The sequence below is a fragment of the Macrobrachium rosenbergii genome, unplaced genomic scaffold (assembly GCF_040412425.1).
Source record: "Macrobrachium rosenbergii isolate ZJJX-2024 unplaced genomic scaffold, ASM4041242v1 13864, whole genome shotgun sequence".
NCBI lineage: Eukaryota > Metazoa > Arthropoda > Malacostraca > Decapoda > Palaemonidae > Macrobrachium > Macrobrachium rosenbergii.
The window spans coordinates 476,501-497,283 of record NW_027100715.1 but is presented as its reverse complement, the minus strand read 5'-3'; the positions used below and the strand labels follow the sequence as shown (position 1 = coordinate 497,283).

Below are 20,783 nucleotides of genomic sequence, written 5' to 3'. Positions count from 1 at the left end.
CTAGGGGCTCCAGTGTGTGATCCCCTGCCTGCAGCCGACACACAGGGTCCACTACCCGACGGGACATTGGAATGTCTGGGAGGGCAGCAGCAGGGGCGGCGTCGGCAGGAGCAGGACGACCGAGGTTGGCCCTCCTAGCGACATCTGCCCTATCCTCTTGGGGCAGATCTGGAGCTTGGGGCAGGGGCGGCGGTGTTGGAAGGCCACTCAGGATTGAAGCTTATGAGGGCATTCCTGGTCACCTCGAGAAACTGGATGTGGGACAACCTCCGGGTGTCCGAATTGTACCCACAGTAGAGGATGTAGGCATTCTGGAGGGCCAACTGAAGGAAGTATTTGAGGAGCTTCTGTGTCCACCTCCTGGTTCTCCTGGCGAAGGAATAATACTGGATGAGTTGATCAAAGAGATCAACTCCTCCCATGCGCCTATTGTAGTGCCCGATGACTTTAGACCGTTGGACACGTAACTCGGCCCTGCTGACGTGTCTTCTTTCGCTGAACGACCTCTTCTTAGATGGGCTCATGACTGGTCGTAATCATGGGCACGAGCCGGACCCCCTTCCAACAGATGACGAAGACATCTCCCTTCCGCCGCCACTCTGTCTCTCCTCTTGCCAGATGTTGCGGGTGGCTAGCGAACCTCTTGAGGACATTCGGGGCCCCACGCACCAACCGAAGGGTACCACTGATGTGCACACCTGCTTCATACAGTTCCTGGGCCAGGGGTACCGAGTTATAATAATTATCCATAAACAGGTGGTATCCCTGGTTACAGAAACGATCCACTAGACTGAAGACAGTGTCACGGAGCGTGGAGGAGACCCCGGAATACACAGAGAAGTCAACGACGTATCCAGTGTTGGATTCCGTAATAAAAAATAACTTCACACCATATTTCTTTGGCTTCTTGGGGTTGTACACTTTTATGCTTAGACGTCCTTTTGTATGGCATCATCCCCTCATCCAAAGAAAGGTTCTTGGAAGGAACCATGAGAAACTGGCACCGTTCACGAATGTACTCCAACGCTGGGCGGACTAAGATGAGGCGATCTGGGTTATTCCGGGTTATGGCTTTTCGGTTGAAGGCGTTGACATACCTGTCCAATGCCAGGAAACTATCACGGCATAATGCCGGGCACATTGGGCGTACTTAAAAAAAAAATTGCGCCACCAATATTGCCTGACGTCGGCAGCAGGCATCATTCCAAAAAAAATGTGGAGCCCCAAAAAATGCGCCATGTCCGTGAGGTTGCAGCCCCGCCATTGATACGACAAAGTCGTCTGCAGTTCCTCATGGCAGTACCGAGCGTAATCCACCGTCTCTGCAACGAGGTATTCCAGCAATTCCCGCGTAAGGAAGAGCTGAATGAACCCCAGTGCAGTGAGAGAGGAAGAGCAGTGAGAGGCACAGGGACGGTCAGTCTAGGTACTGCCGTGAATGGGTGCTTGTTAGGTGGGGTGGGGTCCTCCAACCACCCCTCATCACTTTCAGACGAACGGCCTTCACCTAAGCTGCTGCGACGTTGAAATAAAAATAATGAACTTCAGTGATCCCTCGGTGCGTTCACCGTCAAAAAGTGAACAAAACCCACCATCTATTGAGGAAAATGAACACAACATTCTCTAACTAAAGGGGAAGGATAGAAACATTTTCTAACGTAGATAAAGATTAATGCTTGTGCTTCTTACCTCTATCTTCATCTGATCTCTTGGGTGGCATATCAAATGGGTAAATATACAGCTATATAAAAGAATGAGGTCTTTCAAGCACTAAGAATAAGGATTTTGTGCATTGCCACAAATCTTGTTTTGCTTCGGTCTCTCAACAGCCCCTCAAGTTTTCATGAGAATATTCACCCTGGTTTAACTTTGGGCCCACTCCCAGGGGATTTGCCTTTTCAGATACCTTGACGACTGGGTTGTCTCGGGAAAAGTTAATCAAAGACAGGGACAGTCTTATTCAGTTTTGCTGCAACCTAGGCATCGTGGTCATTTTGCAGAAGTCGCATCTCGTCCCCAGTCAGAAAATTCTTCACCTGGGCATGGTCATAGACACAGTCTCATCGAGGGTTTTCTGTCAGCGCAGGGAATGAAAAAGTTCAAGACTATAGCTCGGTCCTCCCTCTTGGAGCAGTCTCAGCCACCTCGTAAGTGACAAGTGATGCTGTCTGTTAACCTCCCTAGAGAAGTTGGTCCCTCACATTCGTCTACATCTTCGGTCTCAGCATTGGAAGCTGAAAGAATTTTGGTCCCCTGTAAGGGATCCTCATTTTCTAGTTCCGCTGTCACAGGAAGTAAGATAGGACATGTCTTGGTGGTTGGACAACAGGATCTTGGCTGTACAGGTTCCTCTTCATTGCCCTCCTCCAGAGATCCTCCTGTTTTCAGATGCCTCCTGCACATTTGGAAGGTCTTGTAACATCCGGAGTGTGGACTCCACAAGAGAGGCAGCTTCACATCAATGTTCTGGAGCTCAAGGTTGCCTTCCTAGCTCTTCAGCAATGTTGGGAGAGGGTGATGGGCCACTCTGTGGTGCTTGTGTCAGACAACACCACGGTGGTGGCCTATGTAAACAAGGAAGGGGGGGGGGGGCCCCTGGTGTCACACCAACTACACTCCCTGACGTGCTCCTTCATCAATTGGCGGTAGATTATTCAGTGGATCTGCCAGTTATACCCCTGGCAGGAGGAACATAGTGGTGGACAATCTGACTTGGGAGTCAGGTCATAGGGGCAGACTTGTCTTAGCACCAGGACATTGCAAACAGGCTCTTTCATCTGTGAGGAAGACCCTCAATAGACCTGTTGGCAGCAGTGTTTTAACAGAAAACTAGAGGTCATCTGTTTTGTGGTTCCAGATCCATTTGCAGTGGCTGAGGATGCCCTGCAACACCCCTGGGACAATCTGGAGGTCTATGCCTTCCCTCCATTTTGCCTAATCCATCAAGTTCTGAACAGGGTAATGACCTCTCAGAACCTCAGAATGACCCAAGTTGCTTCCATGTGGCCACATGGAATGGTTCCCCGATCTCCTAACCCAGCTGTCAGAAGCTCCAAGAGAGATTCCTCCGTGGCACAACCGTCTGTATTAACCCCACTTCCAGAGATTCCATCACTCAGTAGAGCCCTATCTCCTTATGGCTAGAGACTATCCAGTATCTCCTCTGAGCGAGAGGCTTTTCTCGCAGAGCAGCATCGGAGATGTCTGGCTATCTCAGAAGATCTTCAGCCGTTTACCAAGGCAAGTGGGCCTTTTACTCTGGTTGGTGTCGTCAATGGGGTTTCTCTCCAATCAAAGCCTCTGTTCAGCAAGTAGCAGATTTCCTCATTTTTCTCCGCAGAGAGAAACGACTCCGTGTCTTCCATCGAGGGCTACAGAGCTACCTTGAGTGCAGTTTTACAATTGAAGGATGTCGATCTTTCCTTTTGGGAGATCTCAATGCTTCTCAAGGGCTTTGAGCAGTCTTGTCCTCCAAAAGAGCTTAGACCACCTAGTTGGGACCTGTCTTTGGTGCTGGGCAGCCTAATCCGCAAACCTTTTAAACCTCTGTGTCATGTCAGATAGGAACCTGACTCTCAAGATGGTTTTCCTGCTGGCTCTGACCTCCTCGAAGTGAGTTGGTGAACTCCATGGCTTATCCTATAATGTCAAGCATACGAGGGGTTAGACGTCTGTAGCTTTCAAATTTGTACCGGGATTTGTGGCTAAGACCCAAAAACCCCTCTTGTCATGATGACTGATTTAATTCCTTCTCAATTCCGTGTCTTAATGACTTTGTTGATAACAATACGGATGAGTTGCTCCTATGCCCTGTCAGAGAAGTACACTGCTTCCTGAAAAAGGATCACCATCTCTGACTGGGGTGCCAAAGACTTTTCCTTAGCACTGGCCGGAACAAGAAAGAAGTGTCCAAGATTACGATCTTTTGGCTGCATGAGACTATCAGACAAGCCTATGGTTCGACTTCATGTGTCAATCCTAACACAGTGCAGGCAAGAGCACATTATGTTAGGGGGGCTAGGCCCTTCATAGGCTTTTAAAAAGAACTGTCTGTTCAAAGGATTTGGAAGGTTGGCACATGGCTTCGTCAGACCACCACCACCTCATTCTATCTGTGGGACGTTGCCCACTGGTCCTTGGACACTATTTTTCCTTAGGTTCGGTTGTTGCTGCTCAACAGGTTGTTTAACTCATCCATTGCCCCTAGGGGGACAGTTTGTATCTTAACTAAGATGATGGTATGAAAGTGAGAGTGAATAGGATGGCTGGTCTCGGTTTCTTTTCTGCTTTACCTGGTGGGCGAAGAAATAATTCCATCATGTGCTGGATTGGGTCTGATACAGGTGAGACTGCAGCCTTTTTGTCAAGTTTTGTTTATTCCTGCACAAATAAATTTTGCAAAAGCAAGTCCCTCCTCTCTCTAGCAAGGGGAGAGAGGATTGATAGCAAACTATTGGTGGCCACGAAGGTTTGTTATCTACAGATATAGTTCTTTAACTTCCTATAGTTCTTTAGCTTCCTCCTGCATTGTCTCATCACATTGTATGGAATCCCAGGAGTCTTGACTGATAAATAATCACTTATTTATTATGTCAGAGGCTTTGATTCTCTTCCATAGGCTTTAATAAGACAGGAAGAGTTACCAGGTGTGCTCAGCCTCCATTTGGTTCCAGACTTTCTTTCCTCCCTCCAAAATTGAGTCTATCCATAAGTTAAGACCCTCGTTTGTTCCGCATATGAACAAGTGACAAATTTATTGATCAATTTATATTTTTCATAGCTAACAAACCTGTGGTCTCAATTTATATGGCCCACCTCTAGCAACCCCTCAATCAAGTTTCCTGGGATGGAAGAAACTGAGGCATCATTTCTTTTGATACAGGCACTAAGGAACTTAACGGTTGCCACCTAAGCCTATCGGTTTACCTCGTTGCCACCAATTCCTTGTTTGTTAATTTTACCGGTTTCCATCTGGCGTTAGAAGAATTATCCGTAAGTTGAGACTGCAGGTTTGTTAGCTGTGAAAAATACAAATTAATAAATTTGTTATATCAAAAACATATTTGACTTTACACTTTTTCATTACAATTATTTTCATAAAAATAAGAAATATGGCATAATTTTTTATGTCAGGAAGTTTGTAAACAATATGTGGCACCACCCTCATGGCCGCTCAAACGAAGTGATGGCAGCTGATTCAAAATCGAGCTGAACCACGGGAGTTCCCAGACCACAAGATGCCAGTTTTAAGAGTTTCGATTGTATATATATGTTTGATATATAAAGCAATAATTATTTTCTATTTGTTACTTTCAGCAAGGGAGTTTCAGTTACAGAGAACAAGTGTTTGTTTACGCTTGTCAGCTGATCACTGGCCTGTTAACTTTATCTTTCAAGCCCTATGGATGCAAGACTAAATGAGAAGCATTTTCCATCACAATATGTGGACAAAAATCACAAGCCTCAATATGTGGTGTGTTCCATTCTGCCAAAAATTGTCAAAAAAAGGCAAAGGAAGATGTAATAGGATGCAAACCACATATTGTGAATAGTTTTTGCTGAAGCCACTTTTGTGTATCATTATTGGTTTCGAGGTATACCACACCCATAAGGTATACAAGAAGCGTTGTCAGAGTGAAATATGAGTACAGTACTGTATAAGTATTAATGATGAACAATAATTCCTGGTGTAGGAAGAAGTGTGAGAATATCATCTGTTGTATCCATTTTTACAGCAGAACTGCATGCAGTTTTCAAGGCCTTAAAAGAAATTTTAACTGAATGGAAATAGATTTGCTATATATTGTACCTCAAGAAGTGTTCAATCTGTAGAATCTTGTAACTCATCATACTTGGTGATTTTAGAGATATTGGAATTGCTGTTGCTGGTGAAAAGAAGAGGTAAAGTAAATTTTTGCTGGGGTGCCTTCCTATATTTGGGTTTTTGGGAACTAGCAAGGTGATCTACTTGTTAAGTCAGCAGTACTTCTCCGGAACCCATGAGATGCATACTACCATGATTGTATATCCTCTTGTCGGTCAGAAAATTAAAAACCTTTCGTAGTCCTGTCGAGAAAATATTGCAACAAATAAAAAAAAATGTGCAGTATTACGTCATCAGGATCTCCTTGGTCATATCTCTCTGTGCCAAGAAGACAAAAAATGATGTGCAGACAAAGGATTGGACTTGGAAAAACTCACTCACGAGTTCTTGATGTCGGGGGAAAATCCTCCATTCCAGTCTTGGTAGTCTTAACACATAGGGTCCTCTCTTGGGGATGTGCCAGAGATGGACATTTTATCCTTGCCACGAATCTTAAGGAGGAATGTAATAGAGAGCAGTTATCTTTGTTAGGGAGGCAGGCCTTCTACAAAATTCACATCATATACAGTATGTGTGTAAATGTATAGTATATATGTACACTATATATATATATATATATATATTATATATATATATATATATATATTATTTATTATATGTAATTGTTATAGGCCTGAATTTCGAGGCCTATGTGTTACTTAATTTTCTGTTTTAAGAGCAGGTTGGTATCTTGCTTTTCCTGAGATACGTTTGGTAGCGAAAACCGACTGGTTGGGTCAGATGATCTCTCAACATCCCATCTTAAGTTATTTTCTTCACATCTTAAGTTGTTCATTACCCCTAACTAAATTCTAAGGTCCACTGGAATGAGATACTAGGATACAAAAGTGAAAACTTAAAAAAAAAAAAAAAAAATAAAATAAAAAAAATTAGCTTCAAATAAGCTATGAAAAAATGAAATTGAATGATTCAACATTGCTATGAAAATCTACTGATTAAGGTCCAAAACATAGACACCCAATTATTTAAAAGGAAATACAGAAATAACTCATCTGTCATCCAAATCTTAAAAGGTCCCTCAATACATTATAGGAGTCATTTCTTATATGATTAAATGTCACACCACTCCCTTCTTTGAAGAGGAACATGGAAAAATACCTGTAAGAGAAAAGCGTTATATTAAAAACGAGAAAATGTAAAATAAAAATGCAGAAACAAGATTTCAATGCAGCAGGGATCAAGTCTTTCTCCAGAGTCTGTAAGAAAAATCTAAAATGTTTTATGAGTTGTACTCACTTCACGAAAGTCCTCCGGAACACAGACTCCATCTGTGTGCATTCCTTTTGCACAGTTCACATTGTTAATTATACCCAGAATGGATCGTATTGCCCACTCATTCAATGAAACACTCCCATTATATGGGTTTTGCAACGCACATATGAACACACACTCGTGGCATCGCTTGAGTTCAGTGTACAACAAGACACACCTGTAAACCAGGGTGTCATGAGGTATTTGATCACACACGTACTTGTACACTCCACTGTGATATTCTCTTCAAATCCGTATCTATAACCGGATCACCTTCTCGAAGGATCTTTTGCTGACTTTTCAATCATGCACGTGTGTGTTATAACCAAGGACGTTTTGCGGGAATGGACACTGCTGAATTCGAAAAACACACTAAGCATTTGTTGCATGCTGTGTTCTGTCATATGATCTCACGTCTTTGAAAAACCAACCTTCTCTTTTCAAAGGTCACCTTCATTACCAGTTACACACACACATATATATATATATATATATATATATATATATATATATATATATATATATATATATATATATATATATATATATATATATATATATATATATATATATATATATATATATATTATGATATATATGTATATACATCACTTGAGTCCACATTAGAAGGTGAGTGAAAACCGGGACTATGAGCAAGTGCTTTCGTAGTATGCATTTTCAAGTTAACACTGAATACAAAAGAAGTTGACAAATTTATATACAAAGACAGGTGGAGACAGGGTTACAGTTTGTTAATCTGGACAGCATGTTCTTTAAACAAAAAAGACAGGGACAAAGGATCAAGGGATAATCCAGGGTGGAGATCAACATTCCTGGTGGAAGTAGCTTCACTGAACACAATTCCTACCAGAATTCTTTTCTGATGGTCGTTGACCTTGTAGGTAACCGTTGACTTATCCCAGTTCATTGTATGGCCTGTCCTAAGCCAATGCTTCACAATGCCATTATTTATGTTGGGAGCTTCTTACTTTTAGTCCTTTTGTTGGTTGACCAATTTAAATCTTATTACATTCTTTACAAGGAATACTGTAAACATTGTTTGAATTGGGTGGGCTATTCTTAATTAGTTTATTTCTCAACTTGTTATATTTAAATGCTAAGTTAATGTGAATAGTTTTTACAATGGGCACTGCAGGAATGAAATCACAATGAAATGGTAAACAGAGAATATTCTGAAGTTCTGTGTTATAACACTGGTTGGATTGTAATGTCTTTATTGCTTTATTTTTAGTTGTAAAAAATATGGAGGGTAACATAATGAATCCCTTATTTTATCAATAATTTTTAACTCCTCTTCCAAAAATTATTGATAAAATAGGAGATTCATGTTACCCTCCATATTTTTTTAGAACTTTGTAAAAATAAAAGTAAAAAAAGACATATTACAATCCAACCAGTGTTAACAAAGAACTTGAAAATATTCTCTGTTTACCATTTCGTCATAATTTCATTCCTGCAGTGCCCATCAACTTAGTATTTAGATATAATTTTAAGAAATAAACTAATTAAGAATAGCCCACCCAATTCAAACAATGTTGTATACAGTATTCCTTGCAAAGAATGTAATGAGATTTATATTGGTCAACCATCAAAAGGACGAAAAGTAAGATGCTCCCAACACAAATAAGCCATTTCAAGAGGCTCATCAAATAATGTCATTGCAGGATCATTGGCTTAAGGGGATCGGCCGCCTAAAAAACCCCAAAAATCTTTTAAAAATTTTGATTTGCTGAAAAAAATTCTATGGCTTCGTATAGGGTTCAAGAATGTGTCCACGAAATATTATGCTAAAATTTGCCGTATTTCTCTAGTTATGGCCTAAAATGTAACAATAACTATATACCCATAAAACACCAGTAGCACAAATGATTTAGTCTGGTATAGTTTTTGCGATATATATTACGAAAACTTCCTTTGAAATGAAATGTATAATGTCAATAATATCCTACTCGGCACCTTTTAGTTATTCCTAGCCATGACAACGCACACCGTCATACCATGACGCCGACTGTGGCCGAGAGTTGCCTATAAACTTCCAAGCTAGAAGGACACGTTTTTCATGCTCGCTAGCCTTGACTGAACTCTGTATTTTCTGCAGTGTTTTTGTTTTTTCACCGTGCCTAAAAGGTCCAAGAGTTCACTTCATGCTTCTAGAATGCGGAAAAGCCAAGGGGAAAAGTCCAGGCGAGAAGTAGAAGAAGAGTTCAAGAAATTAGTGCCATAGAGGGGAATGGAGCGACGGAGAGAGAGAGAGAGCTGTCGCCCATCAAACGGCGCAGGCAGCGATCTCTGCTGACCAGAGACCAACCACATCCACCCCTAAACGCCTCTTTATTTGTTCGTCACTACCAAAGGGCAAAGGTATTTTAGAAGAGGAAAGCAGTAGCTCGGAGGCTGATGTAGACGATCCTGAAAATAAAATGATCATAATAAGTGAAGCAAGACTTGATGAATTACTTGAATCACGAATCCCTAATTGTGAATGTAAAGTAATTCCCAGGATCCATTTGGCAAGGGATGGATTCGAGACACTAATAAAAAAGTGTAGGCAACTATGATACCCTAGAGTAATACCTTGCAGCAAAATCAGACAGGGGGGGACCAGGAACCTAAAATTTATAAGAATGCGTCTTAGGCACATAAATAATTAATATTCTTATTTATAATAATTTTGCATTAATTAATACCCAAAAATAAAAATTAAAACCATAGAGTTAATTGTAACACAGTCTTTGAAGTCCCTTTTACTATTTTTATGTAACGAATTTTGAAGGCCCGTTTCTCAAAATGTAAGTTTTTCGCCTTTAAAATGCATCTCCTCCCTTAGTATTGGACCAATCTAAATGAAATTTTAAATATAACATGGGGAAACATGGTAGATTAAAACAAAGCCTGGGATTTTTAATATTTTGAGTTTCTGATTTTTGGCAATTTTTTTTTCTGTAATTTTTCCGGGAAAATTTCATAAAAAAAAAAAAAAAATTCATATCTCGAAAAATAATTGAAAAATCAAAAATCCCCGGCTTTATATCGAAGGTCCATATGTTTTTTATACGTGGTTCAAATCTCATCCCTTAAAACCAAAAAGCAAAGGAGGAGATGCATTTTGAAAATGGCCATTTTTGGCCAGAAAAATGCTCTGGCGTCACAAAACCTAAGGTCACTGAACAAAAATTTTTTCCCCAGAAGTTCCACACAATATCCTTTAACAAACCCCCTATATATCAACAACCTGTCATTAAAAAAAGTGGGAAACCAGCCGATCCCCTTAAGACAGGCCATACGATGAACTGGGATAAGTCAACGGTTATCTACAAGGTCAACGCCCATCTGAAAAGAAATCTGCTAGAAACTGTGTTCAGTGAAGCTACTTCCACCAGGAGTGTTGATCTCCACCCTGGATTATCCCTTGATCCTTTGTCCATGTCTTTTTTGTTTAAAGAACATGTTGATCTCCTTCCTGTTCTTGTATATAAATATGTCAATTTCTTTTGTATTCAGCGTGAACTTGAAAATGTAGAATAAACTATGAATGTACTTGTTCAGAGTCCCGGTTTTCACTCACCTTCCGACGTGGACTTAGTGATGTTGTCAAGCACGCGTTCCTTCGTGCTGCATAAATATATGTGTGTGTAGGTATGTATTATTACATATTTGGTTGCATTTGACCAGATGAATATTGATTTAAAAATTGCATTACGGGCCACTTGCCCCAGAACCAAATATGTAAGCAAATGTAACAAACAGGAGAACTTTCCTTCAGATTACATGTAAACGAAAGGGATAGGTTGCCAGGAAAACCAGTAGTTACATCAGATTACTCTATTTCACACGGTTCAAATAAGGAGAATAAGTCCTGGCTGGTATGCAATCCAGCAAAACAAGTGCACAATAATCATACAACAAAATTTACACTTAAATGGCATTCAGAATGCAATAGAAATTTTAGACTAACATCAATGCAAGGTGGAGCCTGTGGCACGGGACTATACAGTATATGGTCACTGACACTCAGTCACAGAAGCAGTGCTTGCTTGTAGCAAGGTCGAAGTAATTATCTTCTAATAGTCCAGGAGTATTAGCTTTTCACCCGGAACAAATTAGTAACAAGCTGAAATTTTCAGGAAGTACTTAGAAGACCTTTCCTAATAACATTAAAAGTCCCCAAGAATCCGTTGTGAGGGTTTTGAGAAATTCAAGATGGCGTCCAAAATGGCTGCCAATTTTAGATTTTGTCATATTTCAAGCCCCGAATATCATAGAAAGTCAAACAATTAGTCTAAATATATGTTTTTGGGGCAAGGACTGCAATTCTCGAACTATTTTTTTATTATCTGAATTTTAAATGGAATCATTAGCAAAAGAAAAACAAAATACGTTTATCAACCTGAACATACACACATTATACAATAAAAGTCATGCCAGTAGCAAGAAACAACACTTAACCATTGCCTTAACTATAGACAAAAAATGCTTAGCTGTAGTCCTAATTATAGACTTTTAATCAATCAATCAATCAATAAATCAAATCATTTTTGACGATGGTCTTCGGCATCGTCTTCGTCATCAGTTTCAAGAGAAACTGGTCTTGGTGCTTGTTTCTTCATCATCATCAATGAAGGATGGCATTTGTGCTGCATTTTTCCAGGTTTTACCACTGCAATTTGTACACATGGCAGAGCAGTGCACCCCCATCTTCCTGCAGCCACATGATGCTTCACAGCTATCTGCTTTGCAGCCACATGAGATCATGTTGAGCAGACAATCGGGGGCAGTGGGGTGGTCAATTTCAACTGGAATTGGGATGTCCTCCAGTTTCCATCCCCAGGCTGTTGGCTGTAAGGGCCTGCCCATCCATTCTTGGACAGTATGATAAGTTCTAAAGGAATGCTGTTTGGCTGCAGCATTTGTCGGAGGCAAACTTGCCAGTTGGAAGGATGAGGACAGAGATACTCTGCTGATTGCCTGTTTGTAGGCAGTGTAGCGGAACTCATCCAGTGACACACCATGAGGTGCACCATACAACTTCAGGAGGAAGCTTTCACCTGCTTCTTGCACTTGTTGGTGAGTGCTTCCAGCACTTGTTGGTGAGTGCTTCCAGCATTATAGAATGTCTTGAGCTGGTCATACTCCTCCTTGTTGTGAACCAGGTTGAATGCCTTGCGCTTCCCTTGCCGATACACAGCAGACAGTGTCACTTCCAGTTATGGCGTGTAACACCATCAGATATTTACTGGTCTCACCAAGGCTTTCCTGGATATCACAAACCTTATACAATGTGGTGGGATTCATACAGCTTAGCATATAAAGATCCATGTCTGCACTTGCTTGGTTCACCAGCATCACCAACAAGTCAGTGTCAGTTGGAACGACAACCACTGGTTCACCAGACTCTGCCAAGGATAGAGCTGTAGAGACAATCAAGGCATCTGCATCAGCACTTGCCTGCTTCACTGCTATGCCTGATTGAGTCATCATGCTAGATAGCATGTCTATGAGACTCTTCTTCTTGTTGCTATTTGCCAGAAATGCTGCCTGTGTAGTGGTGGTATGCATGTGCTGGTCAAACAGGATGTCACTGGATGTGGCCTTCTTTGCCCTGCGCATTTGCTCTGCTGCCTTTGTGGAGATAGTGTTGTAGCCATCAAACACAGTGGTAATGCCAGCCCCATAGTGCTTAAGGACATAGGCAATGTAGCCCTGACACACACTTCCATAGGTAGATCGCTGTGGCCAAACTACAGAGTGCAGCAAGTAGCCGCCATCCACTACAAACTGACAGTTGTTTGGAAGGCTGTGTTGCATCGGAGCAAATGACTTGAGGACAGTACCCAGAGCACTCTTGGTTGGTTTCCGTAATAGCACCACCTTGAAAGAGGGATGGGGGGGCTGTGGAGCAAGCTCATATGACATGTACTTATCCATGTCAGAACTTGTCTTCAAGATGCAAGTGATGCAGTTAAAGAATATAGTGGGATTTACCACTGTGCTCTGCCCCCTGACATTGATGCTGTTCTTTTCTCCCATGGTCTTCACTTTGTCAGTGCGATGCAGGGTGATGTCTGTGAAGCATTTCTCTGTTATCTTAGATGCTGCAGCAAGACCAATCTGCACTGCATTGTCACAATTGACAGATGTATGAGCCACAACACCTGTGGCTATGGATACCAACCGATCAGCTTGGTAGCCTGCAAATGGTGGATGGGCCTTTAGCCACTGGAGAAAGACATTATAGTCATTCTTGTCTTTGACCTGAGAGGATGAGCGGAGATCCTTATGCTGCTCAGATGGTGTGAACACCTGTGAACTTTTCTAGGGCATCACACACAGGCTGCAGCGAGGCAGTGCATGTACCCATTTGGTCAAGGTGCTGTTAGTTATGCCCCTGCCATGGGTCATCCCTCCACTAGTTTTCAGCATCCTCATGAGGTACTGCTCAGTTGTCTGGTCGGAGAAGTTTCCAGACCAGAACTCATCATTTCTACGGATGGTAAAGTACCCCTTGTCTGAGAACAGTGCATACTCCTCAGGTGGCATGACCTCTTCAGTGGAGTTCATCTGCTGCAAGTAGAGTCTGGCTGATTTGGCGTATGGAATATGACCTGCTGCATGGAAATGTGGAATCATCTCCTGCACACAGTGGAGGTGGAGTTTCCAGTTGCCAGTTCTCTTAGCCTTGATGAAGTTGAGCATGAGCAGCACCTGGTTGATGTACTGGACCCATAGCTTGCCTGTTCTGCTCTGTGTGGCAGCTTCCTCGAGGTGGTGAGTTAGAAGCTGTAGAAACTCATGGAGAGTTTCATCTTCATCAATCTCAGCAGCACCTTTATCTTGATCGACTGCATCCTGGTACAGACTAGCCAGATGATTCTTGTTTGTCTGACTCTCCCAGTCTGCTTTTTCCAGCAAAAAAAAAAAAAAAAAAAAAAAAAAAAAAAAAAACGTTCTGGCGTTTCAGAATTACTTGTTACAACGTGTGAATGCACTTGTAACTCAAAAACATGACACGGGCTCAATTTATCACACATACACTGTCATAAATGAATTCCTTTTAGTCTGAAAACCTATATTTTCATACTTCATTTGTGTTTCTATCTTGATTGAGACCTGAGAATTAACAAAATATGATATCGATGGCCATTTTGGACGCCATCTTGAATTTCTCAAAACCCTCGCGGCGAATTCTTAGGGACTTTAGTATGTCATTAGGAAGGTCTGAGCACCTACTGAAAATTTCAGCTTGTTACTAATTTGTTCCGGGTTGAAACCATATTTGAACTAATGCTCCTGGAATATAAGGCAACTTCTCACAGGAAAGGTCATTGGCAGAACCACAAGGGACAAGGTTACATGTCTCTGGAAATAGATTTCCTGGATAAGAATTCGTACATAAAAGATTCTCTCTCTTGCAATAAGTTATCAAAATGGAGGGATGATTTACTCTTGTGTCATTGTACAAAGTATTATTTCATCAATAGACATAAATCTTTAGCAAGGGATTTTACTTTGGGAGATGAAATCTTGAAAAGGAAATGAGATTCAGTGAGAAAAAGAGAAACTGGCAATTTATTGTTAATTTCAGACTTACCAGGCACTCCAAAATTGCAATTTGTACTATTGCAAGACAGCTAGTTGCTCCAATAGGTCTTTCAAGTTAACATTGCTGGGGCTGCTTGTAGCCCAGGTCGCTTCTGACCCCAATTGCAGTGTGCCAAGATAAAAGATACGGCCCAGAAATTGGGATGTAGCAGGCAGAGATTATGCCTGGATGAGAGCTGAGCGGGGACTGCCTTCTCTCAGCCAGGCTTTTGGGATGTTGTTTGTCCCATAAGCCCTCCAGCCACTTAAGTGGCGACTTTCTTGGATCAGTTGTGCCAACACTCCTGAAAAAACAATTAAGACCAGCCAAAAAAAGGAGAGCACAGGGATATCAGTCTTAGGGACAAAAGTAAAAAGTGGTTACTAGTAGGCCTGTCCTCCATATGATTAAGCTAATCGCATACCTTCCTTGACCAATTCTCTCAAAACTGTGTTCCCACTACCAATCTGGTTTCCCAGGTATGGGTCATCACCCCTCAATGGATTGCAATCTGATCCCTATGTTGGGACGGAGACGAGAGCAGCATGTGTTTGTGACTATATATTTCTTATATGAAACTCCTTTTAAATTTATCTCTTTAGTTTCCTATTTAATTTATTATGGTGTCAGTAATCTAGTAGTTGTGATGCTAGTTTCGGTAGCCTTAAATCAGTTATTTATTTCTTTTATTTTACTCTAATATTATGTGAGCTTTAATTGTAGTTTTCTTGAATAAAGTACAGAAATATTAGAACCTATAACTTCTAAAATTAGTGCATTTTTACAAGTGTCTAAGAAAGGAGACCTAGTACAAAGTTGAAAGTATTCACTTTGGTTTTGTTAATATGTATATAGGCTGTCACGTAAGGGTTAATAGCTTGTGTGACATTCTAATTTTTGCACTTCCATATCACAAAAGAAACACAAAATGGAAACTTCAAAATTTTTTAATAGTCTCATATGATTTAATCACCAAATTCCTTTAAATAGTCTCATCAGATTTAATCATCAAATTTCTTTAGAAAAGTCTGATTTAATAATTAAATATCTTTAGAATAGTCTCATCTGATTTAATCATCAAATTTCTTTAGAATAGTCTCCTCTGATCTAAACATCAAATATTTTAAGATTAGTCTCATCTGATTTAATCATCAGATTTCTCTAGGATAGTCTCATCTGATTTAATCATATCTTTTTCAGATTGTTCCAGTAGCAGCACCTCCTCCAAGAGGATCTGACAAGGTAATACACTTAATTTTTTCTGTAATTTTGGCTTTGTTTGTTAGCAAGTTTTTCTTTTGGTGTCCAAGTCTTTGTATGTACCATGAGTAGTAATGCTTGATTCAGTAAGAGAAAATCATTCAAATGATTAATTTTGGCAAAAGTTAATTACTGATAGTGTGTGTTTGTTTGAGCCTTAGTAACCAGTTATTAGTCAAACATAGTGAGACTAAAAAAGTAGCACTGGACGTATGTCAGTTAAAAACTACTAAATACAACAATACATAAGGGTACAGATATTGTCCTACGTATAATGGGGTTAGGTTCCAAAAACCCCATCTTTTATGGGAAAAAATGTATCTCGAATTTAGCTCAAACTACCCCCCCTTGACTTGGGACCACCTTGATGTGGTAAGAGGCTCTTGAACCCCAGGAATTTGTTCCAGGGTTTTTAGTCTGAGAGTCCCATATACCATTATATATTTCTTTGGATTAATTTTTGTGGAATTTTCCACTTTTGCTAAAATTTATTGTACCCCTGATAAACAGGGAAAGATATAGCTAGCTGGGAATGGGTTTACATCCAAAGCTAAATAGTGAGAACAGTGGTATGACCATCAAGTGCCCAATAATGTTCGGACCTGAGAATTATCACGTTGATAGCTCAAAGGTGGAACTCTTCTTTAGGGCTGGACCACAGATTCCAGGGGGTTCTGGTTCTAGGAATAGGACTCTCAGCATTCTATCCAGCTTGCCCATAATATGATTAGGCTGGGGATGATTGTATTCATGTAATACTTTCAGTCCTAGCAAGGGGGTTTGACTTACACTTAGGCCACTCTAATCAGGTTGTGCCATCCCGTGGGGTAGGGTAGGGAGCGGACATTTGGGAGTTGGTTCTCACTTGTGCCATTGGTGGAAGAATAAACTCCATGAAAGGCTGATGATATCTTTTTAAGGTTTTCAGGTTTATTTATTATTTAAACATTTTTTTAACTTTAATCTTGATGAATAGTAGTTGTAAGGATTCAAGTACCCCTGGGCCCTTTGATGGTGGTGGTTCAGCACAGTTAACAACCACTGAAACAGCCTCTGACATCCTTTGTCTAGAAAAAAAAAAAAATCATAATGTAATTATACTGGAACCATATGGTCAGGAGTTTTTCGACCATCACCAATGCTTTCTTTACAAGGTGAATCTCTCTCTCTCTCTCTCTCTCTCTCTCTCTCTCTCTCTCTCTCTCTCTCTCTCTTTTTGAAGAGTGCTCTGAGAATTCAGACACAGTTCTCTCTACCAAATAATGCCTCAGTATTTACTGCCAAGTTATTTGCAATAGCATCAGCCATAAAAATAATTAAAGAAGCCCCATGTAATAATCTTGTGATTTATAGTGACTCCCAAAGCGCTGTGGAAGCCATTCAAAGCTATAATAAAAAAATATTGTACAGCAAATTAAGTTTTCACTCCATAAATTGTATAATAATGGAAAAAATATTGAAATATGTTGGGTAGGGATTAAAGGAAATGAAGAGGCTGATAAAGCAGCTAAAGAAGCAGTCCACATGATGAGCAAATGTAGACATCGCAATTAGTGATTATATAAGATATATAAAAACAATTGACATTGTAAGTAAATGGCATAATATATGGAATGAAGAACTGAAAATAATAAATTAAAGCAGATAAAATCCAGTGTTGGAAAATGGAGTTCATCATAGCAGGGAGAGAGACACAGACAAGTAATTCTGACATGTCTTCGAATAGGCCATACTCTGTTGATGTGTGGACTCTTAATGAACAGTCCATGTGGCCATCCTCCCAAATTCCCAGATTCTAAAGTGTTGATAACAGTCAAACATGTACTGTATTGTGTGAATGTCCACAAAATATAACCTGCAGCAAATATCAAATTTTGGAAATCAATGAAGGAAATTTTTTCAGAATCTCCTACATTTTCAGTACAGTAATACCCCGAACTTGCGTGATTTGAGTTGCATGAATTCACAGACAACTTTTGCGAACACTGAGCAAACAGTTAGCAAACTGGATATTGAAACAGCTTCCAATGCATCTCTCTCTCTCTCTCTCTCTCTCTCTCTCTCTCTCTCTCTCTCTCTCTCTCTCTCTCTCTCTCTCTCTCTCTCTCTCTCTCTCTCTCTCTCTCTCTCTCTAATCCATCCATTTTAAGAATTAGTATAAAATGACAACTGTGTACCTTCAGAGTATGAAAAAGTTTCCATGCAAGTCTTGGGTTGTAGAATTGAGTGTTTCTGTTTGTTTTTATCTACTATAGAGGGTTCAAGAAACAAGTAATCAAGAATACTGCTTCCTGTTATTTATGGCAAATAATTTAAAGCATTTTTGAATATCTTATGAGAGCAATTCCACTCTCAGTTGTCTGCAAAAGGAAATTGTCATGCCCAGAGGTGGTTCCTAAAGATGCCAGTTAACCTTCACAAGATTTCATCTTTGTGATGTTAACCATAATTATGTTTGCTGTAGATCCTCTAGTAATGACTAAGACATTTTTTATATATTCCTGGAGGCGAGGTGTGCGTTAGGGAGACATCATCCTCTGCCTCTCCGAACTCCTATTTCTGGGTCTAGCCAACCAGTGTTCCTTAATGGACACACAATTTTACATGCCTGTTTTTTGAATGACAGGCACATTCTGACCCACTGCTTTACCAGCCAGGTGCCTGGTTGTGTCATGACCTCTCTATTAGTCCTCAGAGCCTTTGGGTATGACACAGTCTTCGAATCTGGAATGTGAATATGCTGGAGGTGGTTGTTTGTCGTGGATAACAGCTGCTCAAAGACCTACCGAATGAAGTAGCTATTTAGGCAAAGTAAAAGTCATATCTGCAGTGCAAGAGTTAAAGAAGTTCAGTTGAAGTTTAAGTGGACACTCTCTCTCTCTCTCTCTCTCTCTCTCTCTCTCTCTCTCTCTCTCTCTCTCTCTCTCTCTCTGGTTGGTGATGGTTATTGCTCAGCTCCATGGTTGGTGATGGTTGGTGATGGTTATTGCTCAGCTCATGGGGATGTATGCTGTAAGTAGGGTTGACAATGGTTTTTTTGAGCATGCTTGAGAAGCAGTTTCACCCTATTTCCTTCTGATATTTCAGGACTATCTTGGACTTTCCAAGTTAGTATTTCTGCAGAAGTGTGCAGGAAAAGACTTGGCTCCATATGCCCACTTGATGAGTGTGTGAACCATAGATCTTACACATGCAGCGGGTTAAAGCATTACTACTATGCTGGGTATATATGATCTGTATGCATGTAATTGCATGAACTGTGGGTGTTGCCAGGTTTGTGCCAAGTTCTTGATGTGTTAGGACAATTCATTGATTGTAGATATAGGCTTCATGTGTGAAGGTTGCCACTTCGATACCACAAAGTATCTTGATGTTTTGTAGTGTGATTGTGTGGATCCTGAGGCAAGTCCTAGATCATTTAGAACCTAAGATATACACCTATGAGATCCCATGATCTTAACCTGTATATATTTGTATGTATATGTATAATATATGTATATATACACATATATGTATGTGTACAGTATATATATTTGAGGCGTGCACTGGAATAACCAGGTTTCAGGGCTCACCGTCAATTTTCGTTTTTTTGTCCCAAAGTCGGCACAACATAAACTTTGGTGTGGAATGGCGCGAAACCTTGTTTGCACACTGTAAACGCGTCCTTAAGCCATTTATAAATAATTTTTTGTAATACTGATATTATTTTTTGCTTGTATACTTTTATTACTTATTGTTGCAAGACTGGACTGCTGCTGCATACTTGTACCAAAAGACAATTTTTAACTTTCATGTGACTAGTAGTGTAGAATTATCTCCAACTTGGAGTTATTATTAGTGATACCTGCTGGCTACTAGTAGGAGCTACTAGTAACAAAAAAACAATACTAACAAACACTTACTGTTAGTATTAAGGAAAATTGTTGCACTTACCTGATATTCATTCATTATGACTTTGTTGTTTTGACGACTTGGACTTGTTTTTTGCTATTAATGCCTACTAGTAGGAACAAGTAGCAAGTAGCAGTCATACACAAACACTCAAACTGTGCATGTATTATTATACTATGTTATTTTTTGTACCTGTACAAATTGTTTTAATTTAATTTTTATTTGGAATAACAATCTTGCTGATTTCTTACTACTTGCTACTAGTAGCAAGTAGTAAGAAATTCTTACCACATTAACTCTCTGGGAAGGGAAATGTGTCTAAAACGCTATAACATTACATTTTTTGAGTTTGGGCCTCCTTTTATGCACAGATTCACAAAAGTAAATTAATATCTGAATTTGCTACTTGTTGGTGTCACTTAAGACACTTCAAGTAGCTAATGAACATAACAAAAATTGTATCTGAGCTACTTAAACCAATTTACTATTACCAACCAACAAATTCTCAATCGGAAAGTTACCTGTCGAGTATATAAGTGGTGAAAAACCATGTTCAAAATGTTTCAAATGCTTAAAAATGCCATAGCACATTCAGTTATTGCTACTTTCTAGCTTCTAGTAGCAAAAGTTGTAAAGTTAATTTTTTTTACTACCCTAGCGTTCAAGTACAGTAAATTTGCAACAATTTTCATATAAACATTTTTTCTGAGGAACAAATAATAATGTTGCTATGGCATTTCTAAGTTTTAAAACTTTGAGCACGATTTTCTCGCTTTTTTAAAATGTGGCCAAACCTGGTTATTCAGTGGACGCCTCATTTATATGTGTGTATACAGTATAATGTATGTCGGCGCAAAAAAAAGCGAACGACTCCTATATATTACTGTAATAAGCGTT

General features: G+C 40.1%; 1 protein-coding gene across 1 annotated transcript in view; it reads left to right on the top strand.

Moving 5' to 3' along the window:
* The window catches only part of LOC136837808 (uncharacterized), a 110,446-nt gene that overhangs the window by 63,291 nt on the left and 26,372 nt on the right, over positions 1-20,783 (top strand). The window contains exon 6 of the mRNA XM_067102714.1: positions 15,936-15,977. Coding sequence (XP_066958815.1) covers positions 15,936-15,977 — 42 coding nt within the window. The remainder of the gene's footprint in view (positions 1-15,935; positions 15,978-20,783) is intronic.